The sequence below is a fragment of the Lissotriton helveticus genome, chromosome 1_1, assembly GCF_964261635.1.
Source record: "Lissotriton helveticus chromosome 1_1, aLisHel1.1, whole genome shotgun sequence".
Classification (NCBI taxonomy): Eukaryota; Metazoa; Chordata; class Amphibia; order Caudata; family Salamandridae; genus Lissotriton; species Lissotriton helveticus.
In genome coordinates, this window is record NC_136057.1 from 1,715,313,173 (window position 1) to 1,715,338,355 (window position 25,183).

Here is a 25,183-nt window from a genome sequence, read left to right on the forward strand (position 1 = left end):
CAGCAACGTAATTGGCGCTTGTATGTACGACTCACATGGCATGAAGGGCGGACACACGCCCCCAGCGTTTATCACGCCCACAGCCCACGATGTGATGGCTGTACCATACGCCCCCAGCGTTAGTCACACCCCCAACCCACGCCCACAGCACACCGCAGACACGCCCACAAGGGACTACTTTGCTGGCACGGTTCTTTTACCTTTTAAATGTATAGAGGAGTTGGCCTAATGGCTAAGGCGCTCGACCTCGGACCTGGGGATCTGGGTTCGAGTCTTGGTAACAACGCCAAACATCCTGTGATTCTGGGCAAATCACTTAATCTCCCCGTGCCTAACAAAAATGAATGTGTGTCCTCATGTAACGCAACTGGTGCTATGTAAAGCGCTCTGATACCTGGTTCAGTTCGGGTCAAGTTCGCGCTATAAAACTATACAAAAAAATATATATATATGGTGGCCGTCTGCATAGCCGATGTCCTTCTGCTGCAACTGCCCTTTCCAACGCTGTATTGGGTGTTGTGATTGGTGCTGTGGTTACTGAGATTACCCGCCTCAAAGGTTTGGGCTCTCTCTTTATAATATCAGTATGGATGCCTAACCTATATCTGTTTTAGCTAGTTGGTAAGGGTATATGCTGTTCGTGTGTTCTGTTTACATTGAGTAGGCCGAGAACCATACAGATGCCATCTTTTCTTTGTCTGTGTCAGGCCCGGGCAGTGATCACGTGTTACTCTCCAATAGTTGTCAGGCCCCAGTTGAGTTGAGTTACTGAGAGCAGCTGAATACACACCATTCTTCCTCTGTCCTGGGACTCAAGGTCACATCTGGCTTTGAGTGTGATAAGCTCATTCCTGCAGGCGCCGTGCCTGCACTACCAGGCACCAGGACGAAAGGGAGTCACCCCTCCTGACCTCCCCAATAATAGCTAAGCAGAGCTTTGAACTAATCATGTGTGCCATATATGGTCCTTCCTTGAGGCCAAAGAGCCAAGTAGTATTTTTCCATTTACGGTGACTTCATGTACTGTGCTGAAAGTATATATGTGCTGTTTTGAATGTAAGCCAGCAGTCTTCTCCGCACACCTGATGGGTGAGGGTTGGAGAGGCTCCTCTATAGAGTATTTTGCATAATAAACGATTGAACTTTCTTCACTGCCAACTGACTGGTTATTTGGTAATTGGTATTGGGGCTATTGGTAGGTATAGCTCCTTATGTTATTTTTATGGTACGTCATAGCTCTGCAAAAGAAAGACACATATTCTACCCAGGTGGTTGCCTCCAGCTTTTTACAATTCCTGAACGAACCTCTGTCTACAGAATTCTGGGTCAATCCATACCTGGTCATCAGGGCATAAAGCATCCTACTCTCACTGGGCAGGTGTAACAATGTATCCCTCCAATCAGTAACAATGCGACTCCACAACCCCGCTCCCTCTCAGGGAACCGGTTGGCCAACATTGCAATTTCATAGGCTGCAAACCACTGCCCAATATCGTCATGCTTATGGAAATATTTGATGACATTCATGGGGAAAAATATACCCTGCCTTCTGCAGGCACAGATGGTGCGCTGCCACCAGCGAGACTAATTTCTAAACTTTTAGCCGTAAGCTCCAATTCCCTCAAAAATCTATCATGTGCTAATTACTCTTTTTCCCTTTCAAAAGCTATCCTGTTATTCTAAAGCTCCAGTTTCTTACACTCTAGGTCCTTTTAACCCTCCATCTTGAGGTGGCCATCGCCATTCTATGCAATCTATTTCTCTCCCTGTCCTCCAGCTCTCCTTGGACAGGCCCTTGGAAGAAACACTGCTGCCTATCAGAGGCAGGCTGGATGGTTTAGGCAAGAAAATACCAACTTTCTAAAAGTGGTATTTGCAAACAAAAAATGTTAAAACCAACTTTACTAAAAGATGTATTTATCATTCTGAGTCCAGGCATACTAAATTCGTTTTTCCCCATGTTTCCTGGGTCAGTTAGGATTATAAAACGTTATAATAAAACTGCCCATTCTAGCCTATGAGGACAGGTAGCCTTGCAATAGTGAAAAACTAACTTGGCTGTAATTCACTATCAGGACATGCTACACATATCTGGGCATGTCCTATTTTTCATATACAATGCACCTACATTTTGGATTGAAGGTGAGAAACACTGATTCCTTAGGATAGTTTCTGATGGCCCTTGTAAAGAAGCTGCATGTCCCTATAGTACTAGCACTAGCACAAAGCAGTTAACAACAAAAAATGTTAGTGCAATAATGCATTTAGGTGGCCGGTGCGCCAGTGGGGAACATATTGTGCTTCTTTTGAATTGTGCAGCTTGGGAGTGTTCTCATATATTGGTTCATTCAAACATCTCGGGTAAAACTCTATTATAGGTGTATGTTGCACCTTAGTGGTGGGAAGACTGCTCCTAGTAAATGGAAATGTACGGGGAAGGGGATAATTTTGAGTCAAGTACATAAACCATTTAGGACATGAATTTAGAGTCCAGTTAATGTAGGAAGAAAACCAAAACTAAAAAAAACTCAAAGTTATGAGGCACTTGAAAGTGCAATCCAAAAACTATTTTAGAGTGTGTGATCTGTGCCAATGTGGATTTAAACCGTTTGATATAAATGGCACCATCCCACAGTAGTTTTTAATGTGGTGAGGAAATACTGTTCGTATGAATTGCATGCTTTCTTGATGATTACATCGTAACCTGAACCTTTACTGGATTATTTTTGGTGTTCCAGAATGACTCCATTGTGGCAACGACGACTGTGACGGTTCCAAACAATGGTGGTCCAATTGAGGCTATCTCCACCATTGAGACTGGGCCATATTGGACCAGAAGTCGGAGGCGAACAGGTGAGGTGAAAGGTAAGAGGATACTTTCATAGAAACCTGCAATTAGCAAAGGTTAAACGTGACGTTGTGTTTGACGTGCAGATTCCACAGCGTCCAGGGATTCTTGATTGTGCCAAACATAGTTTTGGGGCTAGTTTATTCATGACTCTTAAATTGTAGTAGCTCGACCCTGATTTTCCCTTAAAAAAATTAATGGTTTACCCAGTTTAGCTCTGTTTAGGGTGCCCTCCCTTATTTTGTGTATTTATTGAGCTAGTGTCTAACTGCATTTCTGATCATCTACTGTTCACATCTTTCAATTTTGGGGGCCTGTGTTTGCATCTTAAGTAAGGTAAACATTTTAGCTAATGGTCTTCCCTTCTCAGGTGTGCTAAATTCACACTGGTATTTATGTTCTGTAACTAATGTGTATTAGTGACTTCTGTTCAGAATCATGTTTAAAGTGTCTTGCTCAAACCATGCTATTTAATCTACCTTGATGGCACACTGTACTTTGTAGTTTACAAATAATGTATAATAACATATAAGGGCTGTTTATGTAGGGACTTCTACATAATTGATGATTGGATCAAATTCAAGGGACTTATCCACCTTTGAAACCCCGGTCAGCCCTGCAGGACTTTTAACCAGCCATCTGAAAGTCTCTTGGAAAGATCTTAGTCCACATATCCTATCGGCTCAATCTGAGTAGTTGAGAAGAAACGCTTGTACATGTACCAATGTTGCGTGTTGAAACCCTAAAACTGGGCAACACAAGGTCTGCTATGGACTTGATGAATAGCGATGTTAGGAAGAGTGTTTGTTTTCATTCCAAAGGCTGGGCGAGGGGATTAATTAGCTGTAGCAATAGAGAATGTATTTGGAAAGTGACTTGCTGTTCTATTCTATTTCAGCCAATCTGCAACCATGGAGCAGTGACTCCACCCTGAGCAGCAGGAATTTGGACTTTAACTCTGCAAGTGACGGCACCAGAACCCCACAGGGTACAGGGGGAATGCGGTTGCATGAATTTGTATCCAAAACGGTGGGTGTTCAACAAAGGGAGACATGAATTATTTTACTGTTTATATGCTTTGCAGGGCACTTTAAAAAATGTACTTTATAATAAAAAAATTCTGTTTTCTCCTTGTTACCATAATCAGGTTATCAAGCCAGAGTTGTGCGTTCCCTGTGGGAAGCGTATAAAGTTTGGGAAGCTGTCGCTCAAGTGTAGAGACTGCCGAGTGGTATCTCATCCAGAGTGCCGTGATCGTTGCCCCCTTCCTTGTATCCCAACACTGGGGGGCACTCCTGTCCGGATTGGAGAGGTACAACAGACGTGCTCACAGTTCAGCCATGTGAATCACTATGGCAATAAAAGATGTTAATGCAGGGTGAATCGTTGGCAGAGAAAAAAGGCTGCTCGTGTGACTCTGAAAATAATTTTGGAAGGATGAATGCTGGAAAAAATGTGTAGGAAAGATCATGGAATGTATGAGAGGAATAATTAAATCTCTTAATCTTTAGGGTAAATTTGGAAAGCGATGTGACACTTGGTGAGCAGAGCCAGACTAAGATTCAAGCTATTTGAGTTTAAAGAGCAGCATAGTTAAAGCATTTCCTTTTTTCTTGGCCACTGAATGGAGTGCTGGGTGTGAGTGACGCAGGAGTTAACTGCAGAAATTGCAGAGATTTAAATCTGTAGGATATGTCTTCTTATCTCCTCTCTTGCTTTTCAGGGCAGCCTGTCTGATTTTGTGTCCTCAACACCACCCATGATCCCCTCTGTTGTTGTGCACTGTGTCAATGAGATTGAGCAGAGGGGACTCCATGAGGTAAGAGATACTGGTGACTTTCCTATTAAGGAGGTTGGTGTGGATGGGAAGCTAAATGGTACCACAAGTCAGTTGGGTGGGAGTATAGAACATATTTGATGCAGGAGTTGATGGTGGCATTGTTTGAGTCTCTGAAGAGCTTTTCATTTTGCCATAATAGTTCATAAAGATTGGATCATGGGGGTGGAAGCGAGTTGGCCCATGGCGCTTTGAGATGGATGAGTTTTAACCTTTGGGCTCTGTGAAAAGAGACTGTGAAATAGCCCATAATCAGACCTCAACTTATGGCATGGCCAATGGAACTATAAAATCAATGTCAGAAAGGAGGGTTGTAGCAATCTAGCTTCAAGTGTAAGATGGGCAAGGGACTTAAGATGAAGAGGGTTGAACCTGGGATCTTTACGCTAGAAGTGTTGGCTAGGTATGTATGAGATAGGTGGTTCGACCATGTACATCTGAGTAGAATGTGGAAGGTGTGAAATGGATAAGACTGGGTTATGGTCTGAATCATGGATTTGGGAGGGTGGTGACTACAGCTGAATTGATGGTTGGCACGCAGGGTATCTGGGTCTTAACACTTGCTAATGGGTGTTGTGGACAGGATAAACTGGGCTAAATATGGGAGATAGATTGGAGGTGGGTCTCGAACCATGCATCTGTAAAATACAAGAACGGGAAGGAATTACTAGAGACCTCTGATAGAAAGGTGTGCTGGACCAGTGGCCATCTGATTACAAACGGTGAAGTGGCACTGAACTTCCTGGGGTGTGTCTATACCACAGTTCTTTAAGATGGAACAGGGAGATGGTTGGAAGTGTGAGCTTTGCAGGAGATGGGTAGGGAGAGAACCAGACCTGAGATCGAAGTGGGAAGTTTGATTGTGGACCTCAGAGTGGAGGGTGTTCGGCCATGAAAACCCCAAGAGAAAGGAGGCTTGTGAAGAGCCTCTGAAAACAAGGTTGGGACGGGGTTAAATGTGGGAGCTTTGAGATTGGTTGGGGGAATGACTGGAGATAGATTTTAGGATGCATGGGGGGAGGGGTAGTAGTGCTGACCAGCAGATGGATAGAATGCACTCATTGGGATGTTACAAGGCTTAGAAAATATAGGTATGAGAACGGGGTTGATGTCATTTGTTTGGCTTTGAAGCTTTTCCTTCTTCTCCCGCCAGACTGGCCTTTACCGAATTTCAGGATGCGACCGCACAGTGAAGGACTTAAAAGAGAAATTTTTACGCAGTAAGACTGTTCCTTTGCTCAGTAAGATAGAAGACATCCATGCTGTGTGTGGTTTCTTGAAAGACTTTCTGCGAAACCTGAAGGAACCTCTTCTTACCTTTCGGCTCAACAAAACCTTCATGACTGCAGCAGGTAAGCACATGTATTTTTAAGACCACATGTATTTTTAAGACCCGTTTCTTCAAAAGATGGTTGGGCTCGGAACGCTTGGTGAATTGTGGAAGGCCTTGGATAACTAATGACATCTACAATATGTAGAATGAAAAGGTCTCAGGACTTTGAGTAAGATCAGCAGGATTCCCCCACCCCTGAAACGTTAGTTCTCTTCATATCCTAACTGTCACTTTATAATTCGCCTTATCTTCCCATTTCCACTGTCCATTTTGTCAAAGTAATCCATGAAGAAATCCACCAGATCATAATAAAGGAGCAGATCGCTCTATTTTCTACTGACGGATAAAAAAAGAAAAATCTCTCCTGAAGGAAAACGCTGTAGGCCAGACTTCAGAGGTTTAGACATAGGCACTTTATTCAATCTCATATATAGCCAAATGCCGCAATCCTCTTGCACAGCGGGATAAAGGTGTATGTAAGGGCGGTCCTTGTCCCAACCACGATCCCTTCCACCTCTCTCCTCCACAACCAGTGTGGTCCATACGATCTCGTGAAGACACAGATCCTATCTGTCCCTGGGATCTCGTGAATAGGAGGCCGGGTCATCCGTCCTCACAGAGTGGTTCGATATCCAGCCCACAACAGTTGGCACTAGTTGCAGGCCAGCAACGTCCAGGCAAACTCCACCAAGTGAAAGTTCCCTTCATGGAGTACTACAAACTCCAAGTCTGAGGATAGTCCAGTTGCAGTCCCTCCTGCCCTGATGATTCCCCGTGTCAATGTCCAAGTATCGAAACAGCATAGTATAGTATGTCTCTACTATCTGAAAGAGACACGTTAGTATTAGATTCCTTACCTTAGAATATCCTCAGGCGTCAGACTGGATCCGGAAATTTTTGCGTAGCAGTACCCTTGCGCGTCGGTAGGCGTCGTCTGCGGCTCCGCGTCCGTCGCGGGCGCCGTGATGACGTCGGACGCCGCCTCCGCGTGCTGACGTCAGTTCTTCTTTTTTCTGCGCCAGCAAGCGCAGATCTGGAAAAAGCAGTAACCCTAGTCAATTTTTGACTAACTTTTTTGATCACTTTTTGATTGTTTTCGAAGTCTCTCGACTCCGAACGGTGCCGTAGGGATGCCCGGCTTCAAGCACTGTGACGATTGCGACCGCCTGATGTCGGTCACGGATCCTCACCGCATGTGTTTGTCCTGTCTAGGCGTCGACCACGACGACAAGGCCTGCTCCGACTGCCGGGCCCTCTCTTCGAAAGCCAGGCAGGAGCGGTCCCGCAGGCGCCTCGAACTCCGGCAGACGGTCCCGGTCCCACGGGAGGTCGAGGGACAGGTTGCTGGCTCGGAGTCTCCACAGCTCCGAGAGTAGGCCGCACTCCTCCGGGTCGAAGTCGTCGTCAGGTAAGAGGCACAAGAAGTCCAAGCGGCGTCATCGCTCTTCGGACTCCCCCCCGAGGCTCGCGCGATGCGGCCGGGGGTTCGGGTGACACCACCCACGCGGCTCGTCGGAGTCGCGGGCGCCGCGTCCAGCCCCATACCCTACGGTCCCTGGGCTTAACGCGACGCCGGAGGAGATCCAGCACTTCCTCATGGCCATGAGGAAACTCTCTCCTCCGACGGGCTCCGCGGCGCCTCTGGGCCCAGCGGACCCTCCTGGGGCCCCTAGCGGGTCGGCGGCTCCGGCCCTGACGCCGTCGGGTGCTTCGGCCGAGGGGTTCAGTTGTTCTGGCGCCGCCGGCGCCTTCGGGCCCGGCGCCGCAGGAAGCCGCTGGACCTCCTTCGGGATCTGGTTCGTTGCCGGTGGATCTTACGACCTCCCCGGGGTCGGACCCTCAGGTGTCGCCTCCGGCGCCGTCCTCGGGCGGCACCGTCCCCGGTTCCACCTTCGTTCCTGTTCAGCCGTCTGGACGGCCCCGATGGGCGCCGCTCCAGACGTCGTTTGGTGAATTTCACTTTTATGAACAGGCCCCATTGGTTGAGAACCCTGAGTTTCAGGAGATGGGTGATGAAGAGGACTGGGAGGGGTCTGAGGACCCTCTGACCAGGGAGTGTCCGTCTCATGAGGACTGGACAGGAGACCTTGGGGAAGCCAGTGGCCTGGACACTTCTCCAGACACTGGTTTTGTCTCCCCTCCTACCGTGGCTTCGGAGGAGGGGGCAACCTACAGTGTGGTGCTGATGAGGGCTGCCAAGGCCTTGGGCCTTGAGCTCCCCGTCGCGGCTGTGAGGACTAATCTCCTCACTGAGGTCCTTAAACCGCAGTCCAGCTTGGCCGAGCCTCTGCTGCCCTTTAATGAGGCCTTGACCGACGTTCTTCTGGGCACTTGGTCCGAGCCCGCTACGGGTTCTCCCGTAGATAGGAACGTGGCCAGACGCCACCGCCCAGCCCCGGGCGACCCATGTTTCCTGTCCACCCACCCCACCCCCGAGAGTCTGGTCATCCAGGCCTCTAATTCCCAGACCGCATTCCCGTCCGCCCCGCCGGACAGGGAATCCAAGAGGTATGAGCAGTATGGAAAGAAGATGTTCTCATCCCTTAGTCTGGGTCTGCGGTCTTCCAACACCGCATGCCTCTTGGGCTGCTACACCCACTCTGTGGGATACAGTCGCGGATGTGCTGCCAGAGTGCCCGTTGGAGGTACGGGCCAAACTCGGCCAAGCCCTTGTGGAGGGCCGGGACGCAGCCAAGTATTCCATTAGGTGTGGGCTGGATACCACCGACTCGCTAGGCAGAGCGATGGCAACGACGGTGGTGGTCAGACGCCACGCCTGGCTGAGGTCCGCCAACTTTTCGGCAGATGTCCAGGTCACACTCATGGACATGCCGTTCGATGGCCGTCGCCTCTTTGGCGACAAAGCAGACCATGCGCTTGAGCGCTTTAAGGACTCCAGGGCTACGGCCAAGTCCTTGGGCCTCTCGGCCCCGCGCCAGCAATCGGCTGCTTACCACTCCTTTCGTGGCGAAGGAAGGGTGCACCCACACGTGCCGCTAGCCACGCTCCGCAGGGCAATACCCAACGCGGTGGCGGCCGTGGTAACCGCCGTCCGGGCGGTAGGGGTCAAAGGCGAGGTCAGTCCACACCTTCCCCCGCAGCATCCGCCTCAAAACCCTCCTAGTCCGTGCTTTCAGGCCCATGTGACGCCAGTGGGGGGCAGAGTTCGCCATCACCACCTCCACTGGCGCACTGTCACTTCGGACAGGTGGGTGCTGCAGATCGTCCGAAGGGGCTACTCCCTCCCCTTCGAGGCGACTCCTCCAGCCATGCCACCGCAGAACCACTGTGTATCGGGGGATCACTTGCGACTTCTGCAGGAGGAAGTTACGGCCCTCTTGGCCAAGGGGGCCATCGAGCGCGTTCCTGGGCCAGAAGTCGGGTGTGGTTGCTACTCCCACTACTTTCTGGTACCCAAGAAGGGCAAAGGGGGCCTACGCCCTATCTTGGATCTACGGAACGTCAACGGCTTCCTCCGAAAGGAGAAGTTCAAGATGCTGACACTGGCTCAGGTCTTAGCTGCCCTGGACTCAGGAGACTGGATGGTAGCGTTGGACTTGCAGGACGCTTATTTCCACATCCCCGTCCTGCCGGCCCACCGGCGCTACCTGCGGTTCACGGTTGGCCACGAGCACTTTCAGTTTACCGTGCTCCCCTTCGGCCTTACCAGCGCCCCACGGGTGTTCACAAAGGTGATGGCGGTGGTCGCAGCTCATCTGCGCAGGTTAGGGGTTTCAGTCTTCCCCTACCTCGACGACTGTTGAAGGCGGGCTCGCCCCAGACAGTCGTCAGCCACCTCCAGACTACGGCAGATCTCCTGCACCTGCTGGGGTTCTCCATCAATGTGCCATAGTCACACTTGTGCCCCTCTCAGAATCTCCTCTTCATCGGAGCGGTTCTGGACTCGGCGCAGTTTCGGGTTTATCCACCCGAACAGCGGGTCTGGGATATTCAGGCTCTGATTCCCATCTTTCAGCCGTTATCCCGGATCTCGGTCAGGTTGACGCTGCGGCTTCTGGGGCTGATGGCCTCCTGCATCCTTCTGGTGCATCACGCCAGGTGGCGGATGCGGGCTCTGCAGTGGGACCTGAAGTTTCAGTGGGCCCAGCATCAGGGCAACCTATCCGACCACGTCCTGATCTCGGAGGGCACTGCGAGACAGCTGCAGTGGTGGCTCACGGACCGCGATTGGGTCAGCAGCAGATCCCTCTCCCTTCCCCAACCGGAGCACGTAGTTGTGACGGACGCGTCCCTCCAGGGCTGGGGAGGCCACATGGGAGAGGCGGAGATCAGAGGCCTCTGGTCTCCGGCGGAGGCCCGGCTCCACATCAACCTGTTGGAGTTACGGGCGATTCGTCTAGCACTGAAGGCATTCCTCCCCTCTGTCCGGGGGAGTGTAGTGCAGGTGTTCACGGACAACACCACCGCCATGTGGTACTGCAACAAACAGGGCAGGGTGGGGTCGTGGACCCTTTGCCAGGAGGCTCTGCGCCTCTGGCAATGGCTGGAACGCCAGGGCGTGACCCTGGTGGCTCAACACCTGGCAGGTTCTCTGAACGCCAGGGCGGACTTGCTCAGCCGTCGGTGTTGATGGATCACGAATGGCGTCTGAACTCGGACGTGGCGCAAGGCCTCTTTCAGCAATGGGGAGAGCCTTGGTTAGATCTATTCGCCACCAAAGAGAACGCGCAATGTCATCTGTTCTGCGCGTTGGAATTTCCAAGGCGGCACTCGCTCGGAGACGCTTTTCGTCGCGAGTGGAGTTGCGGTCTATTGTACGCCTTTCCACCTATAACACTTCTGCCCAGAGTGCTGAAGAAGATCAAGCGCGACCGGGCCCAAGTCATCCTTGTGGCTCCGGACTGGGCGAGAAGGTACTGGTATCCAGAGCTACTCAGTATGTCAGTCGATCCCCCGGTTCGTCTGCCTCTTCAGGAGGACCTTCTGTCGCAGCAGCAGGGGACGGTCCTCCACCCGAACCTGTCCTGTCCCCACCTCCATGCTTGGAGATTGAGCGGCGACAGTTGAGGCCATTTGACTTGCCTCCTGAAGTCTGTAACGTCATTCTGGCAGCCAAGCGTCCCTCCACAAAGTCGGTATACGCCTGCAGGTGGAACAGATTTGTGGCATGGTGCACAGCAAAGGCTGTGGATCCTCTTGCTGCCCCTCTTTCTGAGGTTCTTCTCTTTGAAGACTGCTTTCCTGGTTGCCATCACCTCTGCCAGGAGAGTGAGTGAGCTCCAGGCCCTTTCTTGTACTCCACCTTTCCTTTCTGTCCATCCGGACAAAGTGGTGCTACGTACCAAACCTTCTTTCCTGCCCAAGGTTGTCACGGCCTTCCACATCGGGCAGTCTATCACCTTGCCAACCTTCTTTCCGCCACCGCATCCCTCTAAAGAGGAAGAGCGGCTCCACCGTCTGGACCCAAAACGTGCGCTCTCATTTTATTTGGATCGCACACGCCAGTTCCGGGTGGATGACCAACTCTTTGTTGGTTACGTGGGCGCTAAGAAGGGGAAAGCGGTACACAGGAGGACCATCTCCCGGTGGATCATCTTGTGTATCCAGGCATGCTACTCCTTGGCTAGGAAGGAGCCCCCTGCTGGATTGCGGGCTCATTCTACCCGAGCCACGGCAACTACCACTGCCCTGGGCAGGGGTGTGCCCTTACAAGACATCTGTCAGGCAGCTACGTGGGCATCGCTGCACACGTTTGCAAGACACTACTGCCTGGACAGCCAAGTCCGGAGGGATGGCTTCTTTGGCCGTTCCGTCCTCCAGGACTTTCTGGTGTGATTATTGGTTCGCAGACCCACCACCGGGGTTGGTATTGCTGGGGTATCTATTCTAAGGTAAGGAATCTAATACTAACGTGTCTCTTTCAGATGCACAAGTTACTACTTGTGTAACGATATATCTGTAAGAGACATTAGTTAGTATTAGATTCCTTACCGACCCACCCATCCTCCCTGTTCTGCGAACCAATATCTAGGGTTAGGGTTATCCCCTTTCAGGGCCCTAGTTTCAATGGCACCAGTGTTGGTTTTTAACATGGCTCTGCGTTTCTGGCGCGGAAAAGCTGTGTCTAAGAACTGACGTCAGCACGCGGAGGCGGCGTCTAAGTACTCCGACGACGTCATCACGGCGCCCAAGCCGACGACTGACGCGGAGCCGCAGACGACGCCTACCGACGCGCAAGGGTACTGCTACGCAAACATTTCCGGATCCAGTCTGACGCCTGGGGATATTCTAAGGTAAGGAATCTAAAACTAACTAATGTCTCTTACAGATATATCGTTACACAAGTAGTAACTTGTGCTTCAGAGGCCAAAGCCCCGGTAGTTATACCCACCATGGCCTTCGAAGATACGAAGTGGACGGCACAACCAGTACGACTGTCCCACCGATGCACATTTGAGATACCAGCCCCTGGTATAGGTCTTACCCCATGACAAGTGACCGCTAACTCGAATCAGCCAATCGTATATACACCTCTCTGCCGTTTGTAAATAAGCACAGCGCTTTGACACCGCACGCAATGCCAAACACATTCAAGTTCCAAGGCTAGCATCCAAAGCAATAGAAAACTGGGAAGGAGAAAAGCAACAAGTCTAGGGAAAGCACCCTAAAAAGGGCTGTGGCTGTTTCCAAATCACATGAAAATACTGATATATATATATATATATATATTACACACACACACACTTTATCTGTTACCTGCTGCATTTTCAAACTTCTGAGTTACCTTTCACTTCCATAAAGATGCACTTCACTGCAGTTTATACTTATTTTTATTCTTTTTTGTAATATATTTTTATTGCAGCTTCCAAATTTGTACAAACATTCCGATAATCAATTCAGTTACTCATCACCACAGGCTCCAAAAAGAAGTTGTACACGGCCATTCAGCTCACACCCCGGAGGTCGAGCGGCATCATACAGTGGAGTACTAATATCTGACAGGTGTAGAAATGTTCCAATACGGCTGAACCGTAACCAGACTGCTTTTCTTTCTTCTCAGTTCTCTTACTCCCTGTCCGTTGAGCTGCTAACAAAACTATATACACATTGCACCCGCCAAAACACCCCATCTCCAGCCCCTATACCTCCTACCCCCCCCCCCCCCACTATTCCCCCTACTACCCCTCCCCCGGCGTGTCAGAGATCCACAGGGGTAAGCCAGAATCCCGCACGAGTAGTGCAGGTCCGAGACCAGATATCGGGATTGATCAACAGGGGATTGCAGTCATCACGTGGGGTGTGGGGCAATCCAAGGGAAAGGATCCGGTCGATCCCAAACCCAGGCTAATGTAATGAAGGTGCAGGGCTACGCGCAGGGGAGCCTTCACTGTCCGAGTCCATGAGGTCCAGAACCAATCGCTCCCATGCTCGGGCCCGCTCTAGAGCAGTATCAGTACCCGCTCTAAGTGCCATCTGTAGTCAAACCTCCCTTTCACAGCGGGCCCATTTACTGAGCTCCGCTCTCCATCTCTCCACCGTAGGACCCCTATTCACCTTCCATTGGGATGTTATGACTCGTTTCGCTAAGAGCAGTCCCAGGTCTAGGAACTTACTAGTGATTTTGTTCTTTGATGTATGTGGGAACCAGTGGAGTACGCAGTGCGCCATTGTGGGTTGTAAATCCCTCTCTGACCTCTCGCAGGCTCTCCACTACCCCCTGCCAGAAGGATCCCAGTGCCGGGCAGGACCAGAACATGTGTTGGAAATCAGCCACCTCTGCCGGGCAGCGCGGACAGGCCGCCGAGTGTGATGGGAAGTACTTATGTAATTTGTCAGGGTGCTCTGTGCAAGATGTAAAAATGCACCAGCTGAAACCTCGCGTTGCGTGTCCCTTTCCAGGCCCGTTCCACTATACCAGGCCACGCTGTCTCGGGGATCTCAGTCATTAAATCTGCCTCCCATTTCGCCTTCAGAGCCATTAGCGGGGTTAAGACTTCCGTAGTCATGCGCCTATAGAGGCACGTAATGGCCTTAACCGTCCCCGCGGCCACCATCACGTACTGACAGCCCATGGACAGAGGCGGTTCCGTCACACCCGACCTCCAATGCCTACGGATCGCCGCTGACGGCGCCGCATGAAGGAGGAAATCCCCCCCCGGAATCGCAAAGCGATCCCTCAAGAGATCGAAAGGCATCAGCACACCGTTCTCAAACAGATCTCCAATGGTCGCTAGACCCTACTGTTCCCAGTCTTCCAACCGGTGCCACGTGCCTCCGTGCGGGAGCGCTCTACACAGCCTGAGCGGGATCTCCGGTGTGTATGGAACCGCAATATGTCCCCTCCGCAGATATCTGTTCCAACACTTCCGAACCGTCGCAAACTCTTGGGTGAGATGGAGGTCCCCCATCGGGAGGCCCAGGACGATCCGGGACACCACCTGAACCGAGCCTGCCGGTTCACCAGATCCGTCCTCTTCCCTCGTGGCTCTCGCCACCCATTGTGTCAACCATTGCAACTGGGCCGCCAGGTAATATAGTTCGTAATCCGGCACCGCAAGACTCCCCTCACCCAGAGGCCGTAGGAGCGTGGTGTGTGCCACTCTGCGTCTGCCCGAACCCCAGAGAAAGTCAATCACCATGGTCCATAGATGCCGGAAGTAACTCGCCGGGATCCAGACCGGTAAGGTTCGGAAAAAATAGAGCAATCTTGGTAGCGTCACCATCTTGAGGAGCGCCACCCTCCCCACCAGAGACAGCGGGAGCGTACCCCAGAAGGCGAGATTCGTTTTAGTGAGCCTGATCGCCGAGCCAATGTTGCCCTCTAGAATGTCTATGCTGTTGTGGTAAATCGAAGTCCCCAGGTAGTGAAGACTCCTCCCCTCCCAGGCCACTCCTTCCGTAGTGTGCGGGCATGTTCTACGCGCACGAGTCGGGAACAGGTAAGATTTCGCCCAGTTCACTCTGAGGCCCGACACCATGCTCAGTGATTTGAGGAGGGATTTAGATCCCCGCAGGGAGGCAGCGGAGTCCGCCAGAAACAGCAGGAGGTCATCAGCGTATAAAGCGATATGGTGCACCTGTCGGTATACGTCCAACCCCTGATATGCCTGCCCCAACCGGGCTCGCGCCGCCAAAGGCTCAATCGATATGGCAAACAATAGGGGGGAGAGGGGGCACCCCTGACGGGTGCCCCGTCCGACGGTGCAAGCCTCAGATATTACCCCTCCTGTTCTGACCCTAGCCGTAGCGTTCCGGTACAAAAGTGCCGTCCAATCCACGAAACCCTCGCCTAGCACCATTGCACGCATAACATGGAAAAGGTGGGGCCATTCCAGACTATCGAAGGCCTTCCCCATGTCAATTGCAAACACCGCTGCCTCGTCCACATCGTAGGTGTCAGCCTCCAGAACGTGGAGGAGCCTTCGTATATTAAGCGCGGTGTTGCGGGTCGGGATGAAGCCAGATTGGTCCACGTGGATCAGTGTGGACATATGGGGGAGTAGACGCGGCGCCAAGATTTTGCTCAATATTTTGTAGTCCAGGTTAAGCATGGACAGCGGGCGATATGCCGATCTGTCCCAAGGTTGTTTGCCTGGCTTCAGTAGTGGGACAATTAGTGCCTCACCAGTGGTCTTCGGCAAGCCACCTAGCCGTTTAGCCTCATTGTAGAGCCACGCCAGCCGGGGCGCCAGGAGATCTACATAGGTGTGATAGAACTCCGTCGGGAGACCGTCAGAGCCAGGCGTTTTATTCCGTGCCATACTCTTAATGGCGACTCTCACCTCCCTCACCTCAATTTTATCTCCCAGAGGTTTTGCTTCCTCGTCGGTCAGCTCCGGCAAACCCAAGCCCTCCAGGAATCTCTGGTACTCGTCCTCCGATGGGAGGACCCGACTACGGTATAGCTCAGTGTAATAGTCATAGAATAGCTCATTAATTCCCTGTTGGTGGAAACGCGCCTGACCCGCGTGATCTGAGTTCGAGGATGACCGAGCTGCTGCGAGCCGGATTGGCCAGCCAGGCCAACAGAGCCCCCGTCTTATCCCGTTCCGAATGGGCGCGCGTGAGGTAGGATTTGTAGTCAAAGCACCCGAGGCGTTCTACCGTCGCCGCTGCTGATTCCCTCCCCTCGTCGGTCTCGCTCCAGTGAGCGCAGCTTCTCGTCCTCTCGGTGAATTTCACTAAGTAAGGTCTTCCGCACCCCCGATACCGTCTCAATGCAACGCCCCTCCGCACCATTCAACGGTGGCCGATCCCGCAGTCCCCGCATTGATCTGAAAATATGATTCTATACTCTAGTCTATCACGTGCCGGAAGACTTGATCGTCGAGCGTCTCCGGACGCAGTTTCCAGGTGGGAATGCGTGGGAGACGCTGCGACCAACGCATCTGCACCAGCAGCGGGTTATGGTCGGAGATCGTGCGCGTAAGGTATTCACTGTGGCACACCTCGCCATGCACTTCCGGGGAACATACGAAGGCGTCTATGCGGACATGGAGTTCGTGTAGGGAGGAAAAGAAGGAATAATCCCTGTCCAATGGGTGGCCAGCTCTCCAAGAGTCAATTAGCCCCCATTGACGTTGCCAGTCATAGCGCGCAAGCGCTAGTTTTCTCGCCGGTGCATTTGGTAAGGGGGGATGTGAGCGGTCCAGTGTGGTGTCAGTTACACAATTAGTCGTCGTCCCCCCCCCCCCCACAGGAACACTGGTCCCACTAAAAACTGGGCCAGTGTGCGGGACAAGGATGAGAAGAAGGCAGGCTGTTCTTCGTTCGGGGCATACAGACAACCCAACGTTGGGTCCCTCCCGTCCAGTTTCCCCCTCACCATTGCGTACCTCCCCTCCGGGTCAATAAGCTGTTGTATGCATTGAAAGGGAACCCCCGCCCTTATCCATATGACCACCCCCCTAGCGTAGGCCGAGTAACCAGTGTGGTAGACCTGTCCCCTCCACCTCCGCTGTAAAGCTTTCCCCTCCTGTGCTAAAAGATGTGTTTCCTGTAGGAAGGCTATATGAATGCCCCGCCGAATTAAATAGGAGTGGATCTTGTGACGTCTATGCATGGTATGCATCCCCCTCGCATTCCAAGTGATACATTTGTAACCTAAGTCGGGTCCAATGACAGTTCACATCGCAGCTCACAAGTCTCCTCACAGAACCCTCTGACACGCCCAGATCCCACCCCCACAGCCACAACCAAATAACCCTACCCAACTCCCACTCCCCAGGACAGACAACCAACGTGGTAACCCCATCCAAACCTTGCAATGCAGCGTAAATCAACCAGAGCAGGCTAGGCGAGACGTCAATCGTGGTCAGATCCGAAGCTACCCCCCCCTCCCAAGTAAGTAGCAACAATCCAAAACACACCTCCTCCCCCATTACAGTTATTATCAACAGGAGCGAGCCGCCCCCCACCTCCCAGCGCCATACGGCAGGGCCCACCCCGCGACCCAGTACCGTATATCAGCGTGTCCACTGTCCTCACAGCCACATCAGCCAAAGACGCCATCTGCCGTTTGTGGAGTCACCACCGGTAGGTCCGCCTCTGAGAGACCATGGGCGCTGCTGGAGCCAGCACTTGAATCCGTATTCTTCGAGCGCGCCGAGGCATTACTGGAGGGGCTGACCTCCCCCTGGCTGATGGCCGCCACCGCCAGCACCGCCTTATTCCTTTCTTGTTGCCACCCAGCCGGGGAGCCAGGGCGTCGCGTCGGTGTCACATCAGTGGAGCTTCGTCTAGGCGTGGTCGCAGGGGGGGGGGTGTCCCCGCCAGCCTCCCCCCTGGTTTCTATCCAGTCCCAAGCCGCTTGTGGTGTAGGGAAGAAGTGTGTCCCCTCCAGCCATTACCTTCAGTCGGCCGGGAATAGCATGGCATAGGGTAGTTGCATAGTTCTCAATTTCGCTTGACCGCCAGGAAGGAAGCCCGTTGCCGTTGAACATCTCTGGTGAAGTCCGGGAAAATCATGACCTTGCTGTTACCAATGCGCAGGTTCGATAACCCTTGGCCGCTTGTAGAATGTGGTCACGGTCCCGGTAATGCAGTCGGCGTACCACAATCGGGCGCGGAGGGCCGCCAGCTCTAGGCGGGTGTGTCTGGACTCTGTGGGCTCGCTCCAGGGCAAAAAACGGGGAGAGCCCCTCTGGCGCCACCTCCGCCCGCAACCAGGTTTCCAAGAAGGACACCGCATCCTGGCCCTCCTCTCTCTTACGTCTGGAGCGCCCCTCACTGTCCTCTGCCCTGAGCTCCAGCACCAGGACCTTCTGCGCTACTTTCGCCAAAGAGGCCTTCATAGCAGCCAAGTCGCCAGGAACATCCTTCATGATCGCTTCCGAAGTCGTCACACGTTCCTTCAGCTTCCTGTGGTCATCCTTCAATAGGAACAGGTCAGACCCAATGGTGTCCATCCGCTTCTCCAGGGCTTCACGTGATGCCACAATGGCCTGCATAATGTCGCTTAGGGAGGGGTCCTGTGGCGGGGCCGGGCCCCCAGAACCAGACGCCGTCCTGTCTCCTGTCATGGAATGGCCCGGATCATCGAGTCTCAGCACATCGAAGCCCTTCTTTCTGGTCCCCCTGAACATCTTGCGGCAGCTTTCAATGTCCACTTCGAGCGATGATGCTGAAACCACAGGCGTCGCCCACCCTGGTCCAGTACACCCGGTCCGCGAGTCTGACGACGACACGACAGCTTGTCGCCAATGCTGGCCCCACACTCCTCCGTCTCTTGTGGTAGGTATATCCCTTCTACCTTCAGTGGGCGCAAGGGCAGTGCAGGGGAAACGCTCCAGGGTCAGCTCCAAGCGGTCCGCCGCAATGGCCAGCAGGCTAATGGACAGGCCGCAGGGATCTCGCTCCGGCCCAGTGAGCAGCTCTCATCGGTCTTCGGACCTCCCTCCGCAGGTCCACAATGGGCCTCGCTCACATCACAGCTCCTGGTGCAGGAGGATATAGTGGTCCCAGGTCCTAGTGCTACTGGGGGGCTCAGAGGAAGCAGAAATCACAGTCACCTCCGGTATCCAGGGCACCAGTCTCCCGACATCCAGCTCATCGGCGGTGGCAGACCCCCACGGGCGCCCCGCGAAGGCGCTCCCCTCCACTTCTGTCTACCTCGCAGGGCGGAGCCCCTGGCAGCCAGGGAACTCAGCCAACGGTCGGCACTGTCCCCAGGGGTAATGGTCGCTGGTGTCCTCGCTCCAATAACAGGGTGGGTCTCTCTCGAGGGGAAGCTGCGGGCCCCCCCGATGTCTGCAAGCTGTGGGCCGGGGATTGACGAATTTACGCGGGCGCCGCCATCTTAAGGTCGGGCAGCTCGCCGGACCACCGCTCCCGGGGCTCGACCACCCCGCAATTCTCGGCGGCGCTTCCCACCTCAATCTGCTCGTGGGCCTCCCCGCTCCAGCCTCAGCAGGTCTTTGCCACTTCCAATGGTCTCCGGTCGCCGGCAGCTCGCCCGTCAGGCAGCACGGTCAGGGACTCCGGCCGCCATTTTGCGAGCCCGTCTACCCGGGCGCTGCACTCGGGGGGGGGGGAAGGAATTGTCCAGTGGTCGTGGGGCCCCCAGCACCTCCAGCCTCCTCCCCAATGCTCCCCAGGATCTCCGATGCGCCTGTGGAGGTCAGGGGTCCAGTATAGGGGTAGGATATTTGCCGGAGAGGGTCAGGTACGGAGGAGCTCCGGAGTCCCGCTTCTGGTTACATCGGCGCTCCAGCCACGCCCCCTGCAGTTGATACTTATCTACAAAATAGTAAACACACCTCTATCTTCGGGATCCCTAATAACGTTTTTACAGGGTCGCAAGAGTTATTCAGCCCAGTTTCTCACACTCCAGCTTGGAATCTCAACATTGTGTTAACACGGTTAATGGGACCCCCCATTCAAACCTCTCCGCAAATACCCTCTCCTATTCCTTTAATTTAAAGTTGCATTTCTCATTGCAATTACTTCACTCAGATGTGTCCTTGAGCTTCAGGCATTAACTCTAGAAGAACCGTTCTTCCAACTTCATAAAGACAAGGCGGTACTACTTACTAACCCTAAAGTAGTAACTCAATTCTACTTGAACCAATCTATTGAGTTGCCTGTATTCTTTGCTCAACCTGATTCAGTTGCCAAAAGAGCTTTACACACACAAGATGTGAAAAAGGCACTTAATTTCTACATTAATAGAACTCAACCATTCAGAAAGACAACAACTTTCTTGCATTCAACAAGCAACACAAAGGAAGAGCAATTTCTAAATCTGGCATATCACGTTGAATTGTAAACTGTGTCCAGACCTGTTAAGCAAGAGCTACAGGAGCTCCCTCTATCCCTCCAAAAGCTCACTCTACTCTCAGAAAAGGAGCTACTATGGGTTTCCTAGGAAATATACCCATGGCTGACTTGTAAGGCAGCTGCATGGACCCCACACACGCACACACACACACACATTTACCAAACTTTATTGTGTAGATGTCCTAGCCGTCAACGAGCCAATGTAGGCCAACCGGTTCTACACATTATTTCAAGCAAATGTACCCCTCACAAGTTAGCCACCGCTTTGGGAAGAAAACTGCTTTACATTCTATGCTAGGCATGTGTATCTATAGCCACACAGGCTATCAAATGGTGAGTTATTTCCTTGTAAGCATCTGTTTGTGGCATGCAGTGCTGTAGATTCACATACGCCTTCCTTCCTCTCCATAAACCTAGGAGTGTTGCTGTTATCGTACTTCTATTTCCATGATCCTCTCGCTAGGATTCATCATCCTTTATACTCCATCCTCACCGGCAACCAGATAACACTAACAATGGAGTCGAGGACCATGCGCATTGCGAGCAAGAGCAGGAGTCGCATAACCTCATGACTCAAACCTTTCTTCAAAGACAAACAACATGCACACTTTTCCGAGCCAAACACTAAATGGTGGAATTATGCTAGGCATGTCAATCTACAGCACTACATGCCACAAACTGGTGCTTACAGGGTAAGTAACATTCATTAGAGATGTATGTATGTATGTATACAGGGGTTGCATTTACTCATTTCAGGTTGGCTTAGTTGGAACATTACCAATTCAAAGCTGTAATACTGTGCCTGGAGTGGTAAATGGCTTTTTTACAGCTCTGCATGGACAGCACTGTACTAGTCATATGCTTAAAGACTTTGTTGGAGAAATGGAAACAGGCTTTATCCATTTCTATCTTGTGTGGATGGCAGTGTTCATTGCTGGTTTAGAAATTGGAGTAAAGGCAAGTTACTTACGTATATAAAATCTGCTGCCCTGATGACTCTATTTGAATGCTTGCAGCCGTCCACTGGTGCCAGGTCTTAGTAGCATTTTGATATGTTCGATTTAAATGTGGATTGTGCATATGGCTTTTAAACTGTTCACTGGTAATAATAGTTTCCGTGCCCTTTTGTACCCTGTGGTATAGTTGGACTATTTGTCGTCTTGTCTTGGCAAATGCTACTTCGATAGATGTACATTTCTCTTTAATTTAATTCTGTATCCTATTAGATTGTTGTGTGAACTGGTTCCTTAAAGCTGTAGTGCACAGTTGAAAGATCTTAATTGTTGCCCCATGTTGTACCCCTCCCTGAACGAATGGTACTTAAAGAGTGGATGTGGGTTCACCAAATTTTAATGAGCAGAAGGGCGATATCTCACTTAATCTTTTATAGTCCAGTTTAGTTCTGTGACAAACTTTTTCCGTAACTAACCTAAACTGTTTCAATGCTGAGAGCTTAACACCACATGGGAGACTTATTGAACATCTACTTTTACAGAAATCAGTGACGAGGATAACAGCATAGCTGCTATTTATCAGGCTGTGGATGAACTTCCCCCTGCACACCGGGATACCTTGGCATTCCTTATGATTCACCTACAAAGGTATGTGAGCAGTAATTTGCTGATGGGAAAGGTGTGGTGGTGAGGGCGCAATGCCTTCTGTTGATTATCTGTGGACCTGGTGAAATGGTTGGCCTTGCCTTTTGAGCTGTAATGTGGAACCTTCAAAAAAGCTATTTCTTACTTTGTTACAAGGCTGACTATAATGTGGATTGATTTTCTGGTGGTCTCAGAGGAAACTGCTTGTTTCTTGTCTAGAGTTGCCCAGAGTCCAGACTGTAAGATGGATATTTCTAACCTAGCCAGGGTATTTGGCCCCACACTTGTTGCGCACGCTGTGCCGGACCCAGACCCCATGACTATCCTTCAGGACACCAAGAGACAGCCCAAGGTAAATTTGCATTGTATACAATACGGAGTTCAAACATTGAATTGTAGCTGGACTCTAGCTTCTGTTACAATGTGCTTATTTTCCCCAAGGTGATAGAGCGTTTGCTTTCATTGCCTGTTGAGTACTGGAGCCAGTTCATGATGGTGGAACAGGAGAACATGGACCCAAGTCACATCATACAAAACAACAATGCTTACAACACACCAGGCACACCGGACATACAAGGTATGGTTGTAATTGAGCTGTGTAATTATAATGGCTTTTCTTGTACTTTGACGTAGCGCATCCTTTAAATCTAGACGCCGTGTGTGTAGTAACTTGTTATAGAGAAACCTTTTTCAGTGAGCTTGTGCTCACCAAGAAGTACCACTGGCAGTAGATCAAAGTGAAATGTTGAAGTTTTCTCTCGTATGAAAGTTGACTTGCAATGCTATGTCAGCAGTAGAAAAAACAAAAGCAGTACCCCTTAGTGTCCGAAGTCAAATTTTGCTCAGCAAAGTACTCCTGCATTAAGGACATTCATTACTTGCATCAGTGTTATTTAAAGTAGAGTTCAATAACCTATGAATAACCTTGCAGTGCTTGATTACCTCCCTCTTCTTGCAATGTTGAATACAAAAACTGTTCATTTATTATTATTGGTCACCTTACCACCTAAATGATGTGCTTAATACAATAACTTGCTGGCTGGACAGTTTCATCTGCACACCAGTGGCCATATCTTGCCTCTGAGGAAAATAAATCAGAAAAAATATTGGTCTGAAAGCTCAAATCTCATCATGCGGTAATTGTTCAGCTGTTCTCTTCTCACTGCCATTCCAAATAATTATGGTCATAGGGACTCTTAAGACCGACCCATAAGTTACAGAATGCACTATGAAGATTCTGGCTAGCTAGTCCGCATAATATTTCAACGAATGTGCGAGTTGTTTTTGCTGTCTGCAACATTTCACCAATGGTTGAAGCCTGGTTGAAATATCCTACTTTGTTTTTGATGGTTGTGCTGCAGTACCATTGTTTGGTTTCACTACTGTCTTTGTTTCCCTGGTTAGGGTGTTCATTTTTGGTCTATTTACCTTTTAGGGAAACTGTTTGGACCAATCACTACCCCGGAGCAGCAACTCTCCAAGACCCCCTCGTCCAGCTCATTGTCCCAGAGAGTCCGGTCGACCCTTGGCAAAACCACACCCAAGTATGTCTCTTGTCCATTGTTATTAGTATATACTCTATAGAACAAGATTTATCATATTTTTCCTGTGGGTTAGAGGCTAGCTTGTTCAGCAGTTCTCACAGAAGATCAACTTGCTCTATGCAGTAACTGTGGGAAGTGTTGGTACATATGCCTATGTGTACCTTCCTCTCAAGGATTACTCTCCTTTCATCTTTCTCTTGAAATATTAGCTGGTTTGCTCTTTACCAAAAGGATACTTTGAAAAGTGTTTTTGTATGGAAGCATTCTCAGTTATTCTGCTTGCTTTTCTCTTGTTTAGGTTTGGGAGCAAAAGCAAGTCTGTGACCAGCATTGGCCGTCCTGGAAACTTCTTTGCCTCTCCCATGCTGAAGTGAGCTGTTGGCAATATTTGTTTAGCCTACTCCATGACTAGAGCGATGGACGGTACCAGTGGTTTTGTGGAGACTACACATGAATTTTACTCCAAGCCTGCTATATTCCTGCAGTTTTCCGAAAGCTTTTAATCCCGAATGGCTGCAAAAAATATAAAAGACTTCTAGAATTTAAAACCTTGATGGATAGTACTATTTTCAGCAAGAATACAAACATTTTAGATGCTCTCTGAATGGTTTATACTTCATCTCTAGCAAATGACTCCTGGCTCTGTTTTTGTATTTTTTATTTTGACATGTGTACCTTCACTTGACATACTCCAATTGTGCACAAACTGGCAATTACACGGTCACCCTTCAGCGTGATGGACTGCTGGAACACTCAGTTCCTACCTTCTCATCTCACTCTTTTTGTGCTGAAAGGCTTAGCTATGAGAAACATGCATGCAGAATCTCGGACCATCTTTGCCTCTCAAGCAAGACATTTTTGCATCCTTTCCCCCCCTTATTATATGCTTTTAAAGACTTAAACTAAATATGCAAAATCTGTAAATAGAAAATGCTTTTGTATTTATTTTGCTTCAGAATCTGTAATGTAATTTACAATTCCACTAAAGCTTTTGTTTTTAAATTCAATGTGTTGTGTTCACAGGCAGCACTACATCTAAGGGAGGCAGTGTGGGGGAGAGGAGAGGGTGACGTGCACGTTGCCACACTTTGTACAAGAGGCAGCCATTTTATCATGCTAGACATGTCCCCTTTCCTCACAGTCCCTTTTTAGGTCGAGGACTCCGTCGCACTGCGTAAGCAGTGGGCGGAGCTCCGAAGATTTTGTTTCTTAGTGTAGGGGGCTTGAACCCGCCCCTCTTCTCCATTGGTTGGCCTAGTAAATGCTGGCCAGCCACTCCTTTTAAGCCCCGTCTTTTGGAGATTCGGGGCGTGTTTTTTAGGTTCTTTCTATCTGTGACGTCATCAGTCACTCAAACCTAAAAACACGCCCCCGAATCCCAAAATGGCCATGTGTTTCTCCGAGGCATTTCTGCCTCGCCTCGGAGAAACGTGGTCGTGTTCATGGCGTGGAGCAGTGATTTGTGGACAGTAGGGCTCTTCGCGCGCTGCTGGCTTAGCAGCCTATCCCACTGACTCGGGGTCCGCAACGTTTGTTTTCCGCGCCTGGATCCAAGTGTGCGCCGCGTACCCCTGCCGTACTTCCCTGCGTCTGGTACGCTTCTCATAGAGTGTGTGCCACTGCTAAAGTTTCGAACAGACCCACACGCGGCGTACTTTCATCTGGCTGCATCGTACCCCTGCTTCTCTGCGAAGAGAAGGGTACGCTTCGTCCTCTTTAATTCAGGAAGAACCGTACGCTGGGAGCTGTACGCTCCCTGCACGGATTTCCCAGTTAGCTCTGTAC

General features: G+C 50.9%; 1 protein-coding gene across 1 annotated transcript; it reads left to right on the top strand.

The window, feature by feature from the left end:
* Positions 1 to 2,718: 2,718 nt before the first annotated feature.
* On the top strand, positions 2,719 to 24,244 carry LOC144774075 (rac GTPase-activating protein 1-like). The gene is made up of 10 exons (XM_078659106.1): positions 2,719 to 2,865; positions 3,747 to 3,877; positions 3,996 to 4,160; positions 4,572 to 4,667; positions 5,839 to 6,037; positions 21,752 to 21,857; positions 22,074 to 22,206; positions 22,296 to 22,431; positions 23,290 to 23,398; positions 23,697 to 24,244. Exons 2-10 carry the CDS (start codon positions 3,848 to 3,850, stop codon positions 23,770 to 23,772), a joined length of 1,050 nt encoding a protein of 349 aa, XP_078515232.1. The 5' UTR covers positions 2,719 to 2,865; positions 3,747 to 3,847; the 3' UTR covers positions 23,773 to 24,244.
* Positions 24,245 to 25,183: the final 939 nt, after the last annotated feature.

Coding starts and splice junctions, on each gene's coding strand:
- LOC144774075 (XM_078659106.1), top strand. CDS start 3,848: ATGCGGTTGCATGAATTTGTATCCAAAACG. Junction 4,161..4,571: donor CTCCTGTCCGGATTGGAGAG/GTACAACAGACG, acceptor CTTGCTTTTCAG/GGCAGCCTGTCTGATTTTGT. Junction 22,432..23,289: donor AGGCACACCGGACATACAAG/GTATGGTTGTAA, acceptor TTTACCTTTTAG/GGAAACTGTTTGGACCAATC.